The following is a 21419-nucleotide window of genomic DNA, read 5'->3' on the forward strand; positions in this document are numbered from 1 at the left end:
ATCAATATCTCTGCAGGATTTATATCAAATGAATAACATAACCTAAAAGCTATCTTGTCTACAAAAGCTAATTTTATTTAGATGAATTCAGGAAGCTAATTTAAAAAAAAATAGTTTTTTTTTAAAAAAACAAGTGGATAGCATTTTAATTTCTTGCAACACTGTAGACACAAAAGTGACAAGCATTATACCACTGCAGATTTAGCAGAAGGCTAGAAAAAATGATTGTCATATTGTGTTAGAGTCTTTATACCTTCCATATTTTCAGTGATCTAGTTTGTATAAATTTTAGGATTTCAAATAGCTACTATTAGAACTTTTCCTAGTAGATGGTTACTTTTCCCCTGCTTAATAAATAGGAAGGTTTGTCAGCACCCTATTCTGTCTGATTTTTGAGGTCAGTTATGCCACAGTTGTTAAAACTTTACATTGAAGCTGAGGATCCTAGGCTTTTTTGCACTGGTACTGCTCTCACACTTTAAGTTGGAAATAGAAATCTTTTAATATTGTAGCTAACCCGTACTGCTGTTCTTAAGCCAGCTGTCACTTGTTCTTCAGACTACATTGAAGAGAAATTCAAACTCACAGTTAAGTAATATAAAAGTGAAAATGTCATGTTGTTCTGTGAGCCATAAAGACAAACCTATAGACCTTTAAACTTGAAATGGTATTGGCTTGCTTTGCATTTATATTGGCGGATTTAAATGTTTTATATTCCATTATGTCACCAAATAGCTTGTAACTAACCTAATTCAGAAGGCTTTTTTTGGCTTACACCATTTGATCAGGTCTGGCACAACGTAAGCTTCTTAGAGCTACCCTCTTTCTTTATGCCTTATGGAGGAAGTGCATGATTATGAGAAAAACAGAATACAGTATATGGACTTTTTGCAACTGGAATAGCTGATAACATATCAACAGTAAGTGCTAATCTGAGAGCCCTCACTGCTGATTCAAGTATTTGAATCAGCAGCTGCGTACATTCATTTGTGTTCAAGCTCTAATACTGCCTTCCTTTGAATTTAATGGAAACTCTTGGTATTTGACACTCAAAAGATCAATCATTAGCTAGTTTATTTTGCAAATAAAAGAGTATCTATTTTGTATCAATTTCTATTCTTAAGTAGAACGGTATAGTGCAGATGGTTTAGCCTGTGGCAAGAACTTAGGGAAATAAGTGATTCAAGTAGGAGCAGTTAGGCGTTTGAGAAGAGAATGGTCCACACTAAACTACACTCCAAAATGTGTTTTCTTATGGTTTCTTACAAAATTCTGCTAGAAAGGGGCCTTATTTTGTACAGTCTGTACTCCAAAAATAAACCAACAGGCACTGTGTTACTGAAAGTTAGGAAGAGGATCTCTTGGTTTTAAAAAGAATGTGTGGGGATTTCTCTTTTTTTCCACCTATTTTATCTAACATTCTTTTTGCATGATGTTTGGGAGCTGAAATACCACTTACACAATTCCAGGGAATAACTTCTGAAGAAAACTAATTACACTATTTCCCACAGCAATGCTTAATATGCAAAGATTGCTTCTAAATCTGCTTTTCAGGTCATCCTTCGTTTCTTCACACTTCCTCATTTTGACTTTCAATGAGGTAATTTCACTCTTAAGCTCATTAGTTTCCATAGGAAATGAATTATAAAAAATACTAAGTGTGCCATATGAGGTTTAACATCAAAGACATTTCTAGACAGACCTTGAATATATGTTGAAGTTATATTTGGTCTCTGCTGGGTATTCTTTTCAGTGCTGCTGAGTTTCATTTGCTTGCTTTCATTAGGTAAGTGTTGGCTTAGGACCTATCTTTTTCCTTGCAATCCAAATTCATCTTTAATTGTGTAGAATAAAATCAGGTAGCTGGCTGTTTGGAATATTTGAGTCAAATGTGTTTTGTTATGGTTCATGTGTTCCCCTCATGAGGGGGGAAAAAAACAGTTAAAAGGAGGATGCTTTGTAACCAACTGCCTTTAAATCAAAGAAAAGGCAGATGTCTGAAAGGAAACCTTAGTTCATGTTTCTGCTAGCAAGTTGTGAATAGATTTTTTTTTTCTTTATATCCTAATCAGTCTCGTGATTGTAGTTTAGCCATTCCCTAAACCAAACACAATACTCTGCTTTAACCAAACTCTTGCTACTCTGAATCCTTAAAGTTACACTGCATGAGCTGTATGTTCAACCTTTCAAATTATTTTCCCATTGAGCCTAAATTCTCAATTGTTTGAACTACTTGTCAGGAAGAAACCTAGCAGACAGCATTCTTGTCATCTTGTACAGTTTGAAGCTGTTTCCAACAAGAACAGGACTTGCCCATGTGTTTTTGAGGTCCTATTCAGTCTACCTAACACATTGCCTGAAGGGAGCGCCTAGTATGTTCCAGAATAATTTAAAAAAAAGGGGGGGGGGGGCGCATCTATTCAAGTCCAGTTTTACTGAAAATAATACTGCTTCTGTTTGTCAGCTCCATAACATTTTCTAGACATATTTTTCCCATGTAATTGTGATTGAAATTACTTTCCTCCTCTTCAGCAAGTGTTTAGCATGCTTATCCCATTTGCTGCTTAGTTACCATATGCAAAATAGCACAGTAAACTGGCTGCATTACCATGAAGGTAAAACTGGATCCAGAGTCCATGAGCTGTGAGGTTTTCTATCATAAAAAGTGGTAGCATATCTCTCAGTAATACAGCTGTCAAAGTAAATGCTGCAAGTAATACATTAAAAAAAAAAAAAAAAAAAAAAAACTAATCCTAGTCAATATTTACAGCTGAGAGTATTATAGCACTTTATTCCACCAGGAGCTTGCAGAATTTCTTAAATTTGTGCTACAGTTTTGTTTGAAGAGCAGGTGTAGAAACTGTTTCTGTTCCTGGGGAAAAAAAAGGAGGATTTTAAAATAGTTTATTTTTGCTGCAAGAGGAGCAAAATCTTTTACAAATTTTTTAAAGGTATAAAATAAAACGCAAGTACTTCTTTAGCAGTGAAGTTTAGTGATCTGCCTAGAAAAGCAGGAACTTCAAAAGACAAGTCAAATTTAAGCTCAAGTCTGTCACGTGCTCTACTCCTGCCTGTTCAGGGCTGACCAAGAAGGAGGCAGTTTTCTTCGTTAAAGCCAGTGTTAGTGATTAGAATTTGTTTATCTGCTGCATATTTCAGTTAGGCTTCCGTATCTTTCAGTGGCATAGAACATAATCTATGAATAATTTGGTAAATTAGCCACATTTGTTCTAAGAATAAGCAGCATTGTTCAGTATCCCATCAATATCTGATGTCCAGTGTAGTGTCTCATGTATAATTGTCTACGTATTGGTACAGTGGGCAAGGACAGAGTGGCATACAGTGTTACTGGATGTGTCAAAATAAGCACATATGAAAGGGAGCCCAAACTCCCACAGAAAGCAGCCTCTAGCAGCAGTCTTCACAGGTTTAGAAAAGTCTGCTCTTTGGTTACAAAGATGGGTAGTAGAAGTCATCAGTGTAAACAATCACCTCATTATCGACCTTGGTTACTAAGAAGAAATTAAACAGGAGATATATACATACATACACATATATATTCCCCCCCCCTCCCCCCAACTGGTCCCAAGGGTGGAATGAGGGAGGTTCAGTGATTGGTATTTGCTGACCAAATGATACAGCAGCTTTCATACTCATTTCCTTGCAGCAACTGATAGTGGAGAAGGGGTTACTGGTCTTGTCTTGATGCACCGGTGCTCTGGGGCAATGCCCATATAATTTAGTCTTTCAGCAAAATAAAATAACTGTTTTACATGGCAGAAATGAATAGTTAAACACACTTTTATTGAAAAAGGACATTTTCCTAGCCCTTCAAAGGTAGCTATTGTCAATAACTGAACACAAATGCTTTTCAAAAGTAGATTTAGTACTGCGATCTTTAGAAAAGTAATAAGATAGCATTGACTCTGCTTTACAATATGTATGAATTTAACACAGTGGAAGTTGTTATTAGAGTACAGCAGATTTCTAGATATATTTTATAATCATAAATATATTAACTCTTCCCTTTGAATCATATAACATTACAACAACAACTTGGAGCTGGACTTTTGTGCTTCAGAAATCTACTAAGCACAATAAATGCTGAGACATGTGTCTACTGTTTGTTTTTGAGTCAACCGCTAAAAGGCATCTATGTTTTTGCTTCCACTGCTACCAGATGCAAGGCTTCTATGCCTACATCAACACAAAAACACAAAAATTGTTAGGCAAAGCCTACGATCATGTGTTGCATATTTCAGACTCTAATAGGTGGCAGATGGAAGCTGTAATAGCAGGTGAAATCATAAATAATTCAGTTAAATATTTCAGGAATCGGACTTAAATGCCTCCGCATGGAAGGATTAAGATAACTCTCTTGATTCATAGTGTAGCTAATATAGGGGAAGATTTGTATGAAAGATTTCTTTCTGACACCTGTTTCATGACATACTATTCCTTTAAAACAATATCCTATGTCAGCTGCAATAGTACAGCTCCATAGGGAGTCGTTTTCCTTTAAGAAAGCAAAATAATTCTAAGTCCTGGGTTGAGTGTGCAGGCATTGCTCACAGAGACAGGAGAATATCACCAGGAGGCAGTTAAAATACTGATTGAGTTGTTAGAGGCAGTAAGACTAGCAGGCTTCCCTTTGGTTCAGTCTTGCATTGAATGCCCTGGATTTGTAATCAGGGTGGCACAGCTACTTAGTAGCTCATTTTTAAAGAGAGTGAGCATTCACGTTTGCCCCACTTAATTTTGCCTTTTAAGTCTTGTCTGCTAAAGGAAGGGAAATAGTTCACTAGTCAATGTGCGTTACCAGCAATAAATAGCTGGCTGATAGAGTATCAGAGCAGCTGCAATTATCAAAGTGTTGAATGCTGAAGATGATTCCTAGTGAGTATTTCAGTGTTATGCACACATGCTCCTGTTGCCATAAAGAGTAAAAAAAACATGTAGTGGACAGAGGCGTTTTAAGCCTATGTACATCTAACAAAGATAATACTGTCAGACTTTCATAGTATAACTAACATTCAGTATTGGGATTGCTTAGCTTGTCTGTACACTTTTCTAAAGAGTTAGAATATGAGATAATCATGGTCTTTAATATTAGAGATGCTGATGCTTGGTAAACTTTGTGCTAGAGTGCAGAAATTATGAACTGTTTAAAATTAAGTCTACAAAATTGTACACCAACATGCATGATTGAATTCTACCTTTGGCTAGGCCAGGTTTGAATTGTACAGGCACTCCCTACGAATAGAATTTAACTCATAGCTTTGAACAGAAAGACTCAAGTGATGCCACAGTGACAGGGGACTGATTTACATTTCAGATATAAGCCATGAAGTAACCATCTCAAATCACTTACATTTCTCATTCCGGAAAAGATGTTCTGCAATATGAAATACCTTTTCACAGGATGCTTTCTTGTATAAACCACATCTAAACTCCATGCATAAGAACAGATTTGAGGTTAATGAGCATAAGGGAAGATGGTGTTTGTGCTGTGCTATGTTATGTATACTCCTATTCCCAATCTGTTGGTGGGTGGCAAAGCCCAAAGTTGCATCCATCTAGAGCTGCTGCTGTCAGCTACTCGACACAGCTCCACGCCAGTCATATGCCTGTTGCCTCTGTTTTGTGAACTGATGTTCTAGTCTTTCTGAGGACATCACTGGACCGAAGCTGGACATAGTGTAGGAGCAGCTAAGGTATCAAAGTTTGGTGAGGTCTCAGCAGTGTTAGCGTCTACAGCTGGCAAGCTCTGCTGGTCCCGGGAAGAGCTAGAGGCCTTCAGATGACCTTTGTTTAAACCAGGGGATTTAGCCCAAAGGGGAAGATCTGACATGAAGCTGGAAGAACTGTTGCTCTCAGCAGTCAGAACCACTGGCTGTTTGTCCAGCACAGCTCTCGCTGGAGCGTATGTAGTATTTTGCTCAGACAGATGATCTCCGCATTGACTAAGATGTTCTGCTAGGACCAGAGGCTGCTGATCATCCCCTTCTTCAGAAATAACAAAAACTGGTTTGTTTTTTTCTGTTTCTACCGCAAACTCCTTTGTTTTTGAACCATTGACTAAGTTGATTTTCAGGGGGTTGGAGCCTTCTAGAAGATTTTTGGGGCTTTGACTGTTAACTGGAGATACTGCCCCTACGTGTCTTGAAGGGTCCAAGGACCTCACATGTCTGCTGTCAGGGGAACTGGTTAAAAATCCAAAGCAAGGATTCCCAAACCTGGATTTCTTCAAGTTGCAGGAGCTCAGCTTTCGCTGCCTTTGTGCAGAGAGAGTGAGGGGATATGAGGCATTACTGGCAGATGAATCAGAGTAAACCGTCTCTAAAGCTCCCTCTATCTCCATGGCTGAAATTACCTTTCTGGTAGAAACACCCTGGGTTTTTGCAGCTGTAGGAAAACCCTGTCAAAATAATAATAAATTAGTAGACATGCTTTGAAAAGCAGTTCTCTTGAGAAGCCTTGATCCTGAGAGAATTAAAAGTTAAAATTTCTTGCTATGCTAGAGGTGAGATTTTTTTTTTTGCAGAAACCTGTGTTATTCCTCCGAAGACAAGAAACATACTCTATTAGCTTTGTAACAAGCTCTGTTGGTTTGCTGATTACAGGCAGAGAGACCTATATATCCCTCCCACACCTACAGATCCCTTGCAGTGCAGCAGTAATAAGTGAATTAAATAAATTTCAGGTACAGCCAGGAAGAAGGAACATGTCCAAAGACTCAACAAGGTAATATAGCCTGAAGGCACTTTTTGATGTTTTTCTGGACTGGAGATCATTTCTTAACCAGACACTAACTGCAGGGAAATGTGGCTTCTTAGCACTTCAGGAAAGCCTGAATAAATTACAGTATACTTAGGCAAAAGAGTTTCCCATACGCCAAGCAAGACAGGCTGCAACGTGTATCCCATTTGCAGGTTGGAGAGGCAAAACCATAGGCCAAGGGGAGAATGCGTCACATCAGCAAGTGGCAGGGGCATTAGGGGCACAGAACCTGAACCCCTCCTAGCAAGACTTACACTGTTGTCGACCAGCTTTGTGAAGGGACTATTAGTAGTCCAACTACACCATTTTTTCTGGAGCTGTGGTATTGGAGCCAGAAAATCATGGAAAGTCCGGGCACTCCATGTTCGTTGTCTGGGGTAATGATTTTCCATCTGGACATTCCCCTTCTCAACAGTGTCTGCTCCTGTAGCTGTGTGATTAGAAGTCAGCCAGTCAGACACAGAGGCTGGGCTTGTGACGCTTCTTTTTAGGTTTTTGTCCTGGAAATAGCAAATAAAGATCATTAACATCTTCCATCAAAAGGTTTTAAAAACACTTAAAAATTTTGCTGCGAGTGCAAGTGACTGATTCCTTCAGTGGTTCTTCTCCCAGGACAAGACACAGGAATGGAGCTTCTACCTATTTGTCTTCCAACATGCTGCCTGCAATTCACTGGCTTCCCTGGATATATAGTGGATGTATCTGACAGGATTAGAGTAGTAAACCTCACTGTGCAAAACAGTTCTGCTCTACTCAGGTCTTGGAAAGCTTCAGCTGTGTTTGTCTGAGGAAACAAAACTTCAAGAAGGATGGGGCCCATGGAAAGAAATCCAGAAGAGAACAACAAGAAGATCAGAAGTCTAAAAAAATAAAAGAGCATGATTCAGGAGGAAAGACTAAAGTAATTGGTACTATTTAGTCTTGCTTAGGGAAGAAATAAAAGGCTATGACGAAGAGGAAGGGAATAATCTTTTCTGTGTCTATGGTGGATAGGACAAGAGGTACAAGGCCCACATAGGAGCCAAGGAGATTTTCTTTTCATGTTAAAGAAATGTTTCGCAGGTGGAAAACATGTTTTGGCAGTAGAATAAGATGTCTAGACAGGTGTACAATTGGCATTACTGGAAGTTGAAATCATGCTAAACCATTCTTAGCAGCTGTTCCTATTAGCAGAGTTGATCTGACATGGGAATGAACTATAGATAACTTCTGAAGATCCCTTCCATCCTTATTTTTATGTTCTTATGTTGCACTTAGAATCATAGTTTTGCTTCTTAACATTGATGTGGTTTTAGAGGCAGGAAAGTTAAAGAATCCCTCACTGTCCTACGAATCTCCTTTCATTTGTACTAAGACTTCACCTGTTATTTGTATAAGCCTCCTGTTCCACAGCTCTATATGTATTTTTAATTTTCAGCTGTGCGAGTATGGTTGTCATGAGAAGAATGCAAAATTCACATTCCTAAAGTTTTAATAGTTCTTAAAGATGGTCTGAAGTAAGTCCCACAGTGTGTCCTGGATTTAAAAGTCTTGGGAGACCAGAAACTTGTCATTTTTTATTTCTGATAAAGAAAATTGTCAAATTTCTGAAAATCAAAGAAAGTATTTAGTTAAAATATCATAGTGGAAAAGGATGGGCAGGGAGAGACAAGAAATTAGCTATTTCCATGGAATAAAATTCTCAGCAGGAGGCTGGGAGAGGCTGTAGTCAGGCTCTGGATAAGTTTGTTTCAATAGTAAACTCTTGGTTTCAGATTTGATTAAAGTAACAATTTTTATTTATAAATTTATAACCCAGCTGTCATCTTCTCAGAAGCCTCTTCAGTCTGTCTTAGGATTTGTTATTATAATGTTATTATAATTACCCCCAAAATGGTGTGAAAACCATTAGGTTTGAGGCAGATATTCTGGGAATAATTACTAAGATGAATAATGCATTTTCTAGATTTTCAAAAATGGTTTAGCAAAAAATGTTTTTTAAACCTCCATTAGTTGGTAGTTTAAACCTCCATTTTTAAATACTCTGTTAGTCTTTAGTTTCAGACTCCTTGATCTGAAACTTGTAATGTCTGAATAAAAATCATAGGTCTGTAATCAAAAGGTTGAAGCAGGTTGTGAAGTCTTTATAGACCAGTTTGTAGGGGGGAACAAAGCCCCCATTAAGAAGCAAGGATTGCATGTAAAATGACCTTTTCAAAATAGATTATTTTTATGTGGACCCTCAGATTCGTACTTGGGTCATTAGATAGTACCAATGTAATGGAAACCTTACAGTCACTAGCACACAGAGAAAAGGATGATTTAAAATAAATGGGACTTAGAAAGCCATGACCCTCTTGGGGTCCCTGCGTTCCTCAAAAGCCATCCCAAAGATAGGGGGTTCCCGTTGCATTATCAGTCCTGCCCACCATTTCCTCACTGCACTCCACATGTAGAGAAGTGTGTTTGTTCTCCCAGCTGTTACCGCTGGATAGGGGAGCTAGTTTCTTCAACAGCATTTTAAAAGTTAAAAAAAAAAAAAAGAAAAAGAAAGAAAAGAGCCAATTTATCACTGGCCCCTGCCCAACAGAAGTGATCCTCATGCTTACTGGGAGGGACAAGACCTAGTGGCCAGCCACCATTTCTCAGTACAAAGATTTGGATAGTGTTTCTATTAAAGCTGCATGTAGTTTGATTTGTCTAGACAAGCATTTTGGATGAGGTAAATCTAAAGGCATTTTCTACTGTACTGTAAAAGCTCAAGATTTCACACCTATGTACACATGGGAATAAATTCTTAGCTCCTGCCAAGAAAGTAGCTATGTTGCAGTGGATAATTCATCCTACTTGCCTTGGGCTGGTCCACAGAAGCTACACACCATACCCTCTGCAGAGCTCAAAGGCTAAAATCAGGAGCTGGCTGGCCTCCCTACACATACATTTTACACCCTGAAAATACACATCTAGAAATTAAACTGTCAGTATAACTCATATTTATTTCTAACATCCAGAAACCCTGAATTGCTCAAGTAGCCTGAAGAGATTCTATTTGAGAGAAAGCTTGTGAATGGCCTGCAGCTCCCACCCCACTCAGATAGGATAGTCTGCAGCTGTGCTGAAAGATCTAGTGCTTTTAAAGGTGTCCTTTTGCCCTCCCTGGGTGGGTCTTCTGCTTTTTAAGTGGTTTGTTTGGGCACTGGCTTGCTAGTGTATACCATGGACTGAAGAAAAGTTGCCCTTCTGAGTTAATAACATGGTAAATCACTTTAATCCTTTGGGGTATGTTCATTTACAATTGTTTTAGCACTATCTCTCTATGTATTTATCCTCTGCTGGTTTGCTTGTGACAGGGCCAGCAAAATAGTAATGTTTTGCTTTTAAGTATGTTTGGCCGCTTTGACCTGAAAGAGAGGGAGGAAGAAGAATGGATTTCCTCTGTTTAGAAGCTGTGCTTGTATGTTGCTGCCACCAGGTGAAGCCACTGGGCATCCTACTGGGAAGAACCACCAAAGAGTATAGGTGCTTAAGGATGCCCTGTTGGGGCACCCATACAGCTCATAGTACTCTGCTACTCAGAAGGTAATGCATTTGGGTCAGGGAAGGCACCAGAGCTGTCTTCCTTTCTTTTCCTTTTTCTATTAAGTGCTGTACTGACTGGAGAAAAAGTGTAGCACATGTCTTGCGCCAGTGTAGGAAACTCTTGGCCAGAGTGCCTCCTGGCTAATTTCCTGTTCAAGTGCAGGGATACAGACTGCTTTTGTTTTGTAAGCTCTGATCCTCTGTGATATTGATTCTCTATATATGAAACTCTACTATAAGGTACTGGAGCATGTAAGTTCCTGCACTGGTTGTTGTTTTTCCTCTTGTGGGAGAATGAGAGGGTGGTGGAGAGGAAACAGTATTGACCTGGGAAAGGCTTTAATATAGACTTGAAATGGACTTGTTCTGCTACTTACTACTCTTAATTTTGAAGAGATGGTAGCCAGACCTGAGATTTCTGAGCTATAATGCATTTCCAAACAAATAATTGGTCAGGAGTGCAAGGGGAAAAGCTAAGATAAGAGAACTTGCTGAAATGATCCCAGTTTCTCTGCTGTATATATCCCTTTTTTGAAAGGACCCCAGTGCTTTCACTTGACATGCTTGATTTTTGGGGTATGCATTGTTAATTACCACATCAGTCCAGTCAGGCTGTTAAGTAGTTTTCTGACACACTGAGGAAATAAGTAACTTTTCTGCCCATCTGGCAGTGGCAGGCAGGAACAGCTTGTGGTGTTCTGACTCCCAGGTCCTTCAGTCACCACAGGTGACACTTCTAATGGAACATCATCTTTGCCCATTAATAGGTTTTTGTGGGCTAGTCTCACAGCAAGTTGATAGAACTCTGCCTTACTGTTTGTAAGATCCAGGTGAGAATTCTGAATTGCTCTTCTCTGTCAGGAAGATCCTGGCTCTTGGTGGGGACCATAGCCCATGTCATTCAATGGCAGCTCAGTCTGGTGTTTAGGAGGAACTACCTGGCTCAATTGCTACTGTTCTTGCAAACTAGGCGGTGAGCATAAATGGAGGGATGTGCCAGGGATAGCCCAAAAGGGACATCCTGTGGTTTACAGGACTTCTAGAGATGATCAAGAGTGTTCCTACCTGTATTCTGTAAGTGGTAAAGCTCAGCCCACTGGCCCCAGGTCCAGCAGAAATAACAAACACTTCATCGCTCCCAGTCTCGGTGGTCACTGCAGATGTGGAGGAGGGCATGTCAGGATCAGTATCCTGAGGAGACTGTTCTGTGCTGCCTCTGCAAGAAGTGACTGAGAAGACAAAAAAAATGATAAAGACTGCTTGGGAGAGTCCAAAACATCTGTTCCTAACTTATCCCTGACAAACCCTCCTCCCTCTTCTTTCTCTCTCCCCAGACAAACTAGAACAGCTTTTGTCTGTCACACCAGTCAGAACCAAATTCAAGCCAACAGTTTGCTTTCCTGAAACTGCAAGCTTTTAAAAACAAATCAAAAGGAAAAAAAAAAAAAAACACCCTTTTGTCTGCTTTCTAATAAAGACAGACCCAAACAGAAATCTGTCATTCTGAACACAAATGGTGATCCTGCAGATCAGGAACTTGCAGACTTACTGAGCTCATTTTTATTTGAATTTACTCACTGATAAATAGCCCTATTAATCCTGGGAGCTGTGTTTTCTGTCTTGAGTACTTCTGCTGCAGCCCTAGGAATTCCACATCCTCAGGTGGCTTATGCTCTAGGGAATGCTACAGATGTCTGTCTTTTCCCCAAGGCCTGTAACCCCCAGTCCAGGGCAGGAGATCTCAGGCTGTGTTTGCTGTGTTGCCCCAACCTCTTCAATGACCTTTCCAAAGAAGGAGACACCAAACTGTCAAGGTTGACATCCTTATAAGAGCTGTGCTTAATGGCTGATGGTTTAGTGGGAAACTGGTGATATCTAGCAACACAACAGGAAATACCTCCTTGTTGGCCTTCATCAACCAAAAGGAGCACTGATAAAATTCATATGTCGTGACTCAAAATTGCACCAAGTGGCATCTGCAGCTTGGTTAGGAGGACTTTTGTTCTTGTTCTGGAAGCACTCTGTGAAGTAAATGTCATCTAAAGCAGTCTCATCCGTAACGTCCTTCAGAAAAGTTGGTTCCAGGAACTGAGGTTGTTCAAACTCAGTATAGGCATTGTAAAGCCTCTTCTTTCCAGACAAGGGTAGATATAGGGCAGAAGAAACGCTTCCATAATTTATGGATAAGTCATGTCCGTAGCAGCCTGAACCAGACACATTTGCTCTGCTAACCCAGTGTCTCTGCAATGTCACGTGCTATGACAGCTTTTGTTGGCAGTGTCCTGAAGCTGTGCCGGTGTGTGCTCCTTGCCAGGGGAATTACCCAACCAGTGGGAGGGGGAGAGTAGCAAGGGATAGTTCCTGCAACAAAAGCTTTCTGCTGTGAAGCGTTCTCCAGCTGTGCATGGGCAAGACAGGGAGGAGGACTGCAAGGGAGAAACTATCTGCTTAACAGGCTATGGGATGCCCTGCCCGACTCCTGCCGATGTGCCGCACTTACCCGCTTGCTCCCGGCTGACAGAGTGATTGTTGTTTTCATTCTCCCGACTTGGCACCACAAGCTGGAGCTCATTGATATCGACAGCAGAGTTCTGGATCCCATTCTGCAACTCAGAACATGCCCCAGTAAACATCGTCAGATAAACAGTGCAACAGCCAATATGAAAGAGAAAGAGAAATTGCTGAAGCCGTTAGCACTAACCTCCTGGTCACTGCATGCGTTGGACGAGCTCCTTTTGGGGCACATTTTCTGCCTGGAAAGGAGAGACAGCAACAGCAACAACAACAGGCCCATGAATGAGTTAAAGATCCGCACAAGGGGAGGTCTCATCTGTACTCATCCTATGAGGGGGACCCAGCAGGTTAAGAGCTGCTCTACGTACAGGAGAATGCAAAACATTTGCTAAAACTTGGTGCACCAAGACCAAGGTTGGGGGGAAGAATGGTATGCTCATGTAATGGAAAGCTGACTGAAGAAAAGGGTCTGTATTCTTCCTGTGATCAGTGCAAAAGCAGGAATGGAATTCAGATCTCTCCAGAGTCCTACCAGCCTTCCTCACTGGCAGGCTGCTCTTTCACTTCAGTAACTAAATAGCAGGACTGAAGTTCCTTCTTTGATCTGGGCAGTGACATCATTCTTATCCCGTTACACAGAATATTTAATCTGTGTAGCCAGTGTTGCATGCTGGATTATTTTTAGCAAGCCAAGAGTGTCAAATGCTGTTCACTTCTATGAACATCCTATTAAAGGAAAAGACTATAGCAGATGATTCCCAAGTAAACATGCCTGTTGGGCTGAAGGGAAACAAAAGCGTATTCTTAACTTGTTTTTCTAAAACTAGCGTTATTTACATTTTGGATGAATATGATGTAAAGATGTCATGAGGAAAGGCAGGCACTGATGAACAAGATAATGACTGAAGCAAGTGTATTTTATTTCTGCTGTACAGCAGTTCTCCAAGGGACAGCAGAGAAACATGTGGGAGTGTTAAGGCACTGACCAGACAGCAAGAAAAACAGTAACACTGGTCACGTACCCTATCAGTGCTCTTGGCTGGCATTTTTCCTCTTCTTGTTGGAAGGATTTGTTTGCTTTAAGGCATTTAACCTCCTCCACACAAGCTTTTTGTTTGTTTGTTTTCTTTGTGCTGTATCGAAGTCAGGGTTTCAAGTTTTCAATCGCCATTTCATTACTGTTTCTTTTCAAGAATAGGTGTTCAGAGGGCTCTTGGTGAGGCTGGTCATGAGCTGACCTCTGCTCTGTCTTGGGCATAGCAGGTTCTGTTCCTCACCATATCATCAGATTGCTTAAAATGATTATTGACTTATGACTGTATTGAGGGAGAAAGAACCCATGAAGCACCACCAGGATTGTTCCTAATGAGTACAGAGGAGACTACAGAAAAGGAGGAGGACGACAAGTTTGCACTTAAGAATTTAATTCAGAAGAGCTCCAGATGGATAACTGTTACTCCATGATGCAAAATCACATCAGCCACCGCTTGGGCTTCTCAGGTGTACTCAGGGCTAGAGCAGAGAAGACTTTTCTGTAACTCAGTGATTGGGGGTGGGAGGGAGAGATGGGGAGTAAAGAAGGTTCATCCAGTGAGGAGTGGTGTCTCCTGATCAAGCAACATCAAGCCAGGTAGGAAATACTTCAGAGCAGAAAATGCGTATGTAAATAATTCCCCCCCTCTGCCTTCCCAGAAGTTCTTATTAGGCACCAGAACCATTTCAGCAAGAGAGACTAACAAAACATGCCCAAAATAATGAATAGCCCAGTGATGAAGGCATTTGTGTAGACAGTGGGAGAACTATGTTCAATTTCCTGCCTTCTCCAAATCACGTTCCTTCTTCCTCTCTCTCCCTCCCCATCCCTTTCCTGCCAATGCCCATAATGAAAATTTAATCAAATCTGGTACATTCCTATGAAGTTTTCTTGTTTAAAATGACTGGTACGCTACAGACAAATCTGTGGAAATATACCCACCCAGGGACTAAAGAGCATAAAGGAAATATTCTTCTTCAAGAAAACAAAACTTAGGACATAGTTCTTCCACACTGAACATCAGGCATCAACAAGCCAGATGAGCTGGTTATAGGGATGCTCTTCACTTCTGGGCTTATCATTTGAACTTTCAACATGGTTTAACAAACAAAATGTTCAAGTTCTTAGAAACCCAGGTAAAAATGTGTTCCTCTGGGTCTTGTATACAGCTATCCCTTTTATAGGATATTCCTGCTCTCTGGGATAAAGCTGCAATAGATGAAATATCCATTATAAAAATCTCAGCAACTGACAACTAGTATAAACTTTGACAGGCAAGCAAGCTTTTTCATTTAGAAACTGCAATACCTTGCACTAATCTGGATCTTTTTCTTGCCAGTCTCAATAAATATCGTGCTCTGTGATAATTGACTGGCCCTGTAACTACTTCAAAAGCCATATTGCTGTTCGGCAGAATGAACCAGGGGAAAAACTAATGAAGCAGGGAGGTGATGGCCTGTGGTTAGCCCACGACCTGAGTCCTGACCAAGCTGTTACCCAGGAGTCCCCAGTGCGTGCCTTGGTGGGGGAAAGTGGTTGCTTAGAAAAAATTGGTGCAGCTCAATGTACCTCAATTGGTGCAGCTCAATGGGAGACACAGCAGGGGCAAGTGCAATGCAAAATATAAGTATGTTCAATTCTTACCACCTCTTCTTGGCCATTACTGTATGGCCTGGTTTGGCAGTCAGATTTCTCTTCTTCATATGGCATGCCTGCAAAATGCGGGTGCCAAAGAGGCTTTAAAGACAGTGGATACAGAATTTTATTAGCCTGTCAGGCACCAATATTGACTGAAGCGTGTCACCACCAGGTGAAGATCAGGCTGCAGATAGTGACTAGCAGGGCAACTTGTATGGAGTGAAATGGCAGCAGATGATGACTTGATGAAATAGCTGTACATGCTGGGGCTGCAATTGGAAACAGGTCATTGGCAAACTAAGCAGGTGTAAAATGCAGTTGCAATCCATGGGTCGCAACCATCGAGCAAAAGTCTGACTGCATTGGACAGGACTAAAATTAAATAAGGTGGATGTCTCTTGTTCTTGGGGTCTTGGGAAAGAAAATAAAAAATACTCCATAACTTGAGCCAGGCCTCATGGCCAAAAGTAATTAGAATTATTGGCCAACTAACAACTGAAGCTTTCATTCCCTCCCCAAACAGCAAACAAAAGCTGCAGTGTGGCAGAGACTTGGAGTTTCCCCAGAGAGCTTCGCCCTGGCTGAATGATGCAGTGAGCCCGAGCAGACACTGCTGACGACTTGGTGCATTAGAGTGGCGGTAGGTGCCAAGCCCGTCCTGGGCCATTTCTACCCCTGGCAAGGCTGAGCCTGCTACTTTTAGCTGAGCAACAGCAGCAGCTAAAAATGGTGAAAAACATAGCTAAACTCCAACCTGGTACCAGAGAAGCAGGTGGAGTAGGAAGGGTATAGAAAGTGGAAGGCAAGTTTACAAAGCCAAGAGCTTGGAGGTTGCTCTAGTATCTTCTGGTGTGGTTTCCTTTGCAATGGCACGTTCCAGTCAGGGCAAGTATTATCATGTCTTGGTGAGCTGGTCCCGTTTCCGAGTGTGCTTTATTATTTATTAAAGTATCTTCATTTCTCCCCTCAAACCACCCCCTGGCAGTCCTGATGTTTTCTGCAGTGAGGACAAGCTGTGGCTAATACACCTTTGACACCTGAATTCAAGTCCTCGTTTAGGGCAAAGAGCATAAAATAGAGTATGGTGGGCTCAAACTAGGAGAAGTTCTTAGAAATGCTTAATGGCTTCTGCAATCTTATTCTGAGCTGCATAAGGAAACCGCAGCTGAGAAGGGTTGGTGAGCTCTGACCAGAAGAGGCCATGGACCAATATCCTCGAAGTAGTTGGATCAGTAAAAGGATGGGGGGAATCTTCCAGAGCAGTGTAAGTGGGTTTACTCGGCACAGATCATGGCATCACTTTCACACATATCCAACCTCATTGTTTTAAATCTGACAATAAACAAATATGTATTGTAATCAAGGCCTCTCTGAAAATGTATACAGGGATTACAGGCAGCTGGGATAGGAGCCGGCCTTTCAAAGTATTAAAGGACTAGATATAATCTCCCTTTATATGTAGTCAGTATCTGACTAAGATATATTTTCCTTTAAAGAAAAAAAAAAAGTCATGTAGCAGCAAAAAGGCCTAAATGCCAATGTTGCAAGAAGTGAGCCTAACCCTGATACTGTGCCATTGTAACCCTGGTAGGAAGTATTCTCAGTAACAAGAATATACAAACATTTGTGTGGGGAAAAAAAAACTATTAGATTTTCTCTGTTGGTTAGCAACAGCAGAACATTTTGTAAACATCTGGGAAGCAAAAGTCAAATTCTACATGTGATCAGCATGGCCTGACTTTCTAAACCATCTGCACAGAGTAAATTTCAACCAGTGAAATCTCAGATTGACAGTGTGCTTTTTTGGTTTGAATAATACTCTGCTTCATGGATAGTTACACTGAAATTAAATAGGGATAATGGAGCAAGAATAGCTTGTGTATCAGCCCAGACTGCTGCCATAGCAAAGAGAACATGTTTCTGTCTCTTTTGAAGATTGGCAAGGGTGTAAAAATAAAATATTTAGTATCTGGAAGACATTTTCCACCAGACGTTTTCCCTTAGAGCTAGCAAAAAATTGTGGTCTAAATTAGTGTTCTGCAAGCACTTTAAAAAGGAAAAAGGTTAGTTAGATGTGATGCATGCAAGTTTAACTCTTACAGCAGTGAAAAGGCAGGACCCTGAAAACAGGAATTTCCATAGGCAGCAAAGGAGATCGTTTACGCTTCACCACCTTACTCATCTTCTCTTAAACACGGTACAGTGATGGCCTAGACTTTGTATCTATTCAGCAAAGCTAGAAATGTAGCCTCCAAAAGGATAAGGGAAACAAAGTTCCTTTATCAAAACTTCTTCAATTACTAAGAGTTGGTGGACAATCCTGAAACCTTACGAGATGTTGAACTCTGTAAACATTAGCAGTCATTCTTCCCCAGTCCGGTGTAATCAGGTGATGCCGGAACAAAGGCTGACCAGAATATTTTTAATACGGCCTGCCTTTGCATGGCTGCCTAGCTCCTGGCCGCATGGCCGCAGCCGAGGAAGCCAAAGGCCAGGCACCGAGGGAGGCTGCGGCACGTGTGCTGGCTTCTCGGGGTTGGAAGCTGCACAAGAAACGAGGCAGGGGACGCAGGACGAGGAAAGACGGACCAGTTGAATGCTGCCGCTGGGAAACGAATGCTAGTACTAATATCGGATCACCATAACAGAGCCCTACAAGGAATAGCATTTGTTTCAGTTTAACTGATGCTTTCACTGAAGTCAAAACATTTCAGAAATACTGTTTGTTTTGACAAAAACCTGGGGAGCTTGGGTTTTGTTTTGAATTTGTCAGAAGAAAAATAAAAAGCCAAAACTGTTTCTACAAAAATGTTTTCACTAGGGAGTTAGTAGGAAAAATCCAAACATATGCTATGGGGGAAAAGCTTTCTCCTGAAAGACTTAGAGAAAAGAAAGCCATTGACTGGGGAAGTAAGCTTTCGTCACTGGCTAGTTTTAGCCTTTTAACTGGTTAGCACCGGGACGTGGCAATCAGAAACCCCGCTTGACCGTCAGCTCGCTTGGCCAGCTCATCGCATACCAGGTGGTGACTACCCACGCTGCCGCACGGTACCGCAAGCGGCTCAGTGTTACTGTTAGCCTGAGCGCGAGAGAGGTTTCACTGGGGTTAACCACCGGTACTGCAGCGTGGCTCTGCAGCTCTGCCCTGGCTTCTCTGCTGCTGAAAGGCAAGTGCTGGTAACTGCTTACCCCACGAGGTGCATTCGGATTAAAGTGTCTGCGCAATCTCTTGGATAAAGCATGTTACAGAAGGGAAAATATTATTTAATATATGTAACCACATCTTAATTTCAAATGCTAATACTTTTTATTACTACTTACTTTTAACATTCACTGCTTCTCTGCACAGTGATTCCATATTTTGACTGTAACCATCACTAATACTCTTCAGAAAAAGTATGTGGGACACTCAGGGAAAGATCATCTTCCTGTTCTGCATTTTTGTTCAATGGCCAACTAAATTGTCCCACAACCGAGGTTCAAAGGCACCACTGCTATTGAAATAAATAAATGCCCAACAAAGTCCTCATCCTTCAGGTGTTTCTTCAAGAAAAAGAAAATAAATTGGAGATAGAGGAGCCGTGCAACTGGGAAAGACGACTTAGCATAGGGTAGGAATAGTAATTGGCACTGGCTTCCTCCATATCCACACACTACTACCTTTAAATGACAGCAAGCATTAGCAGAGCAAAGAAACGCAACTTTTTTCCTGTACTGTACAGATAATATCATATGCTTCAAAGGCTCAGATATGCATCATCTTACCTGCAAGCTATGCAGAGGGCAGAGAGCAAAGCAAGTGCAAAGAAGACAATCCCTGTAATAATTGCCAGCATCATCATGTTTTCCTGTCTCTCCTGCCTCACAGCATCTACAGTATCAGGTTCGGTGATGTTCCTGTACTCAAAGAGCATTGCAAAGCCTCGTCCCCGGTCCGTGGTGGTGATTAGTTCCATGATAACCTCAACCATTTCCAGAGAGGAACCGAAGACCATGGGCTTGTTTAAAGGTGTATTTGGTCCACAAAAGCGAGAGGAAAATGTGATGAGATCAGAAACATACAAAACATCATGGGGACAGATGTCCACTGCTGACTGTGGGGTGGAGGAGACTTCCAGTGGCAGTACTGTTGTGGGAAGAGTCCAGCTCTCTCCAGTAACTTCATCTTGCTCACTACCAGCAAGATGAGCAAGCAAGATTTTCCCTTTCAAATCTTCTGTTCTTAGGCCACTGATATTTTGCCTGTGCATCGCGGTACTACCAGCTAGAGGGAATGGCAGTTCCTCTTGCTGAGCCTTGGTAATTGCTTTGGGGTCCTTCAGCTGTTTAGACTGGTTTTCTTCAGATACTTGTTTGGCTTCATCTTTTTTTGAGGTGGCTCCTCGAAGGTCATCCAGGTGACTAACAAGGTCCTTTGATTGATCTCCTGTGCTGCTCAGATTCTGAGCCACCTTTGACATCCAGGTCTGGAGAGAGGATTTTGTAGCAGGGAGAGCAAAATCCAAGTTTTCCTCAGGAGGAGGCATGTCCTTATCTCTTGTTTTAGCAGGAGCTGAAAAGCCATCCCAAGGGGTTGGAGTTTCACTAGTGCTCTCAAAAATGTCAAAGTCAAAAATTTCCAATATAAGATGGGTTCTCATAGGAATGAAAAATTGCCAAACACAGTGTGTCCCTGGGTAGTAGTTGTTTGGAAAACCTGGTGATAAAATCAGACCTCTTTCCATCGATTCCACCACCGCACCACAGGAATAGTACACCTGGAAAATAGATAAACTTGCATCTTACTGGAGATGAATTAACAGTGTTTGCAAATACAGGATGTAGTCTGCTAGACCTACTGCAAGGTCATACTCTTTTCTTTACTTTCCCTTCAGTGACTGGTATAAGATAAGACTTCTACAAACTCCATGAATTTCTGTTTCTTGAGACTATCATCTTCTACTTTCACCATTTGGAGCGTTAATCTCTAATATAGACCGCCACTCTTAGTGTGGAAGTATATATTGAATGATCACTCCTTACCCCTCCAAATATAATCGAGCAAAATAATTCATAATTCTCATTTTCTACTACTGATCTGCTTTTGGCTATGAGACGTTCCTAGGTTACTGATAGTCCTGCATACATTTTTTTGACGTGCAAGTTTCCGACCACACAAATGTGTGGTCCTAAACAGTTTGTTGTGAGATAAAAATAAGAAGATGAAGAAAAATGGTGTCACCACAAAGAGTGTCTTGAGCACTATTATTTTCATTACAAAACCATTTTTTAATGTAAAAAGCCCTTGCATTGATTATTGCCATCATCCATGTAACTCATCTCCTATTTCAAAGGGATTCTACCTCCCATCTTCAACAAGCAGTAAAATCTAGGTGGTCTTGATTGGGTAAATTGTCTCTTCAAATACAAAGCCTCTCAAAATAGTGATAGCAGATATCAGCTCTTGCTAGTAAACTAGCAATCAACATGCATTTTACATAACAAATTTCATATGGGACTGTTGCTGTTTTATTTCTTCCTTCTCCATAAATAACCTGCAGAACCCAAAGAGGAACAAAATCTGTAAAGGGTTCCACTGACCACCGTTCACTTGTTCTCTAAAGGTACCTGAGGTGTTTTCCACACATCATAATTTAAATTACCTTCTCCCAGAGACGCTCTTAGAGCCTTTGTTCAAGATTCTTTCATAAATTTGGAGAGCGCAGAGTGCTGTCTGCACCTTGGGCAATTGTTCTTGAAAAGGGGAAAAAGTAAGTCAGAAGTACTTAGGTCACAAGCCCTGTCTAGGAGCATATTGCTAGTGTTAATTGGAAAAGAAAGGGAACGCTTTGGGATTGTTTTGTAGTGGAAATGATTAGTCGTCTTAGTCTGTTATCTATTTAAACACAAAGGAAGC

General features: G+C 41.0%; 1 protein-coding gene and 1 long non-coding RNA gene across 4 annotated transcripts in view; one reads left to right on the forward strand and one right to left on the reverse strand.

Annotated features, from left to right (window-relative positions):
• Nucleotides 1–3783: 3783 nt before the first annotated feature.
• The window catches only part of LOC112987133 (uncharacterized), a 35030-nt gene continuing 17394 nt past the window's right edge, over nt 3784–21419 (reverse strand). Inside the window, exons 2-7 of the mRNA XM_064522095.1 lie at nt 19289–20280; nt 13040–13091; nt 12839–12941; nt 11404–11567; nt 7035–7280; nt 3784–6418 (exon numbers count right to left, since the gene is read on the reverse strand). Coding sequence (XP_064378165.1) covers nt 5675–6418; nt 7035–7280; nt 11404–11567; nt 12839–12941; nt 13040–13091; nt 19289–20280 — 2301 coding nt within the window. The 3' untranslated portion in view covers nt 3784–5674. The remainder of the gene's footprint in view (nt 6419–7034; nt 7281–11403; nt 11568–12838; nt 12942–13039; nt 13092–19288; nt 20281–21419) is intronic.
• LOC112987134 (uncharacterized) overlaps nt 16050–21419 on the forward strand; it is a 30029-nt gene continuing 24659 nt past the window's right edge. For all 3 annotated transcript variants that reach the window (XR_003260209.2, XR_010392053.1, XR_010392054.1), the window contains exon 1: nt 16050–16163. This is a non-coding gene — a long non-coding RNA (uncharacterized LOC112987134). The remainder of the gene's footprint in view (nt 16164–21419) is intronic.

Source organism: Dromaius novaehollandiae, chromosome 17 (genome assembly GCF_036370855.1).
Source record: "Dromaius novaehollandiae isolate bDroNov1 chromosome 17, bDroNov1.hap1, whole genome shotgun sequence".
NCBI lineage: Eukaryota > Metazoa > Chordata > Aves > Casuariiformes > Dromaiidae > Dromaius > Dromaius novaehollandiae.